Source organism: Phalaenopsis equestris, unplaced genomic scaffold (genome assembly GCF_001263595.1).
Source record: "Phalaenopsis equestris unplaced genomic scaffold, ASM126359v1 Scaffold000443, whole genome shotgun sequence".
Taxonomy (NCBI): Eukaryota; Viridiplantae; Streptophyta; class Magnoliopsida; order Asparagales; family Orchidaceae; genus Phalaenopsis; species Phalaenopsis equestris.
The window spans coordinates 338,747-342,145 of NW_018164884.1; the positions used below are offsets into that span (position 1 = coordinate 338,747).

Below are 3,399 nucleotides of genomic sequence, written 5' to 3' on the forward strand. Positions count from 1 at the left end.
CCCGCCACTTCTCCCTTTCTCTCTCCACTCTTCGCAGCCTCATCCTCACCCACCCGACATCCGACCCCTTCTCCTCTCTCCTATCCTCCGCCTCGTCCGGCCGATGCAACTTCCACTCCGCCGTGTTCTCCCTCCTCGTCACGACGTACCTCCATCTTGGCTTCCTCCGCCAAGCTCTCGATGCCTTCTACCGCTCCGTCAATGCTGGGTTCCCTCCCGATGCGGTCACCTCCAATTCCCTTATAAATTCTCTTGCAAAAGCTGGCGAATTTGATGGCTGCTGGGAGGTTTACACGGCAATGAGGAACGCTGGAGTTGTGCCTAATCTCTACACTTTTAACATAATGATTAACGCGCTGTGCAGAGCTGATGATGCCGTGAGGGCGAGGGAGTTCTTGGAGGAGATGGGAATGAATGGCTTCGATCCTGATGTCGTCACTTATAACACGCTGATTAATGGGTATTGCAGGAAAGGGAGATTAGAAGAAGCGCTGGGATTATATAAACTGATGTATCGAAGAGGAATCGAGCCGGATTTGGTGACTTACACTGTTCTGATGAAGTCGCTCTGCAAGGAGAGGAGAGTTCCCGAAGCACACCAGCTGTTCGACAGAATGCGTCATACAGGTCTGAGCCCGGATGAGATGTGCTTTGGAGTTATGGTTTTTGGTTACTCCAGAGAAGGAAAGATGCGGGAAGCGTGGATATTGGTTCAGGCCATGATTAGTTGCGGCTACCTTCCAAATAATTTTCTCTGCACGGAGGTGGTGAAAGGTTATGTAAATGTTGGAAAGCTGCTTCCTTGTTTGAACATTCTCGCTCAATTTCGAAAGATTGGAGCCGCAGTTTCGTTTGATGCCTATAAGCATCTTGTTGCTGCTCTGTGCCATGAAAGGAGGCCAAATGCTGCAAGGAATCTTTTGAAATGGATGGTTGAAGATGGGTTCAAACCCAATGTAGACATATATAATCTGATCATTCAGTCCTTTTGTGATTTAGGGTCTAGGGCGGATGCCTTTAGCCTCAAGGACGAGATGGTTGAGATAGATATTGAATCTAATCAGTATACATACACCATACTCATTAGTTTTCTTTGCAAAATAGGCGAGCTAGCGGTGGCTGAATGTTTGATTGAAGAAATGGCAGGTTGTGGACATGTTCTAGATTCTGTAACTTGTGCCGCTTTGGTTAGTGGATACTGCAGCAGAGGAGAGGTGAGCAAGGCTGAAGACCTTGTAAAGTACTATGTGTTGGAGTTTGGGCTCCATGAAAACGCCGTCTTTAATGATCTAATCAAAGTTTATGCTGACGAAGGGGATATGGAGAAGGCATTTGAGTTGAAGAATAGGATGATGAAACTGGGTTTTGTTCCAAATCCCGAAACGTGCAAGTTATTGGTTAATGGACTGTTGAGAAATGTATCTAGTTTAGATGTGTAGCAGTCAGGACTCTTAGCGGAAATCTCATACATTGGGGTAGAGAAGATAATGGGTGGGAAGACTTCTTAGTTGATCAACCTCGGGATGTTTATATTGAAAGGGAGAGGCTCAACAGAGAAAGATTCAGGGAGGGAAGAAAAGAAGCAGGAGAAACAGGAAATTTATGGTGTAGAGATCTGTATTCAGAGGAAAGGAAGCACCAGCTGTGGAAATAATGGGGCTGACAGTCCATATTTCTATGAAATGAGAAAATAGAAGAAACAACTATCCATCTTCCCTAAAGTAATACTTTCTATATTTATACTGAGGTCACAGCCTCGGCACTATTATTCTTTGCATAAAAAAAATAGTAGCAGGGATAGTCAGAAATGATAACAGGTGGCAACAGTTTTTAGTGTTTGAGTTGGTATCTGGTGGATGATAAGTGTTGGGAAAGATGTGGAAACTGATTCGAGCAATCTGAAGTAAAATTTTGATGAGAATCAAACAAAATAAGAGAACCACAGAAAAAAATAAAGTACACAAGATTTAATGTGAAAAAGCCAAGAAATCCAAGAACGGTAAATAACTACTTAGCCACACCACGCCAAGAAATTTATTATGAAGAAAATTAGAAGAATTGTACAAATTACACCAAACTCATGTCTCTCAATACTTTGAAACACTTCAGGACACTCCTCTCCCTTGCACAAGAGAAAATTTGAAATCCAACTCTTCAGCGAGCACCATTCTCATAGGGAAGCTGAGATTTTAAGTAAAAACTTCTTGCATTCTGTTACTAGCATAGGGGCGCCGTGATAGTGGTGTTGTGGTGCTCCCCTTCAGACGCTGCATTGTCATGCTGTTGAGTTCTGAGTCTGGACTGGGCGCTGTGGTGCTGCTTGTCTCTGAGCAGGGGCTTTGCATATAGGCGTTATGGTGCTTCCCTCCAGGAGCTGGAGTGTCTTGCATAAAGAAACTCATTGTGAAGCATGGCAAGCAAAAATTGAGGGCTCTAAGTGAATAATTGATTGATACAATCAGGCTCCATATAATAACTATAAGTGCATAGATAAGAATGTTGGGGAAATATGGAGATTGAGTGGAAGTGAAAGTATATAAGAGTAATCATTTATTTTCTAATTATTTGGGAAGGGTTCTAATTTTTGTTGTTGTAATTTAGATGACGTGCCCAAACGTGAGCTTACAAGAGCCATAATGAGTTCCCGTACTTTAAGAACTTCTAAATGATGATACTTTTTGTTTGTGTTGTTGTTTAATTGATGTAACATCAAATTTGGGAAGGGTTCTAATTTTTGTTGTTGTAATTTAAATGATGTGCCCAAACGTGAGCGTACAAGAGCCATAATGAGTTCCCGTACTTTGAGAACTTCTAAATGACGATGCTTTTGTTTGTGTTGTTGTTTGATTGATGTAACCTCAACTTGACTAAATTTAGCATACTGTCAAAATTAGTTGCCATTGTGGAAGTTTTTTTCGCTGTTGCATTTTGGTAAAACAGGTAGATCGACCACGTGGTTTGGCTTTTTTAGTGCATACAATGCTGAATGGACTAACACACTTGAGCGATTGATAATGGCATTACAAGCTTGACTGAGGATTTTGTTCCAATGTGTCGAATGGTCTCCTATCAGACTTATTAACATATTAGCAGTACGATTGACCACTTCAATTTGTCCGTCTATCTTCGAATGATATACATAGCTGTGATGGAGATTTATATATGATCTTTTCCATACTTCTCTCTAAAAGAAACTAATGAATTTAATGGAGGATGCCATGTAAGCATACTATTTCACAGAAAAATGGCGTGGAATATTGACAGCATGGAAATATTTCTATCTTGAAAAAATGGCAAACTACTACCATGATACAATAAACATCTCATTTGGTCCTTGAGAGGTTTGGAATGAAGGCCAAACTGATGTACTCCCAAATTGAATTGGGCACTGGAAGTAAA

General features: G+C 41.5%; 1 protein-coding gene across 1 annotated transcript; it reads left to right on the top strand.

The window, feature by feature from the left end:
• Positions 1 to 2,647, top strand: LOC110027770 (pentatricopeptide repeat-containing protein At5g40400; the record flags this gene model as incomplete). Its single annotated transcript, XM_020729319.1, is given in 1 exon segment — positions 1 to 2,647. A coding segment is annotated over 1 exon segment (1,439 nt), but the record flags the coding sequence as incomplete, so codon positions are not given.
• Positions 2,648 to 3,399: the final 752 nt, after the last annotated feature.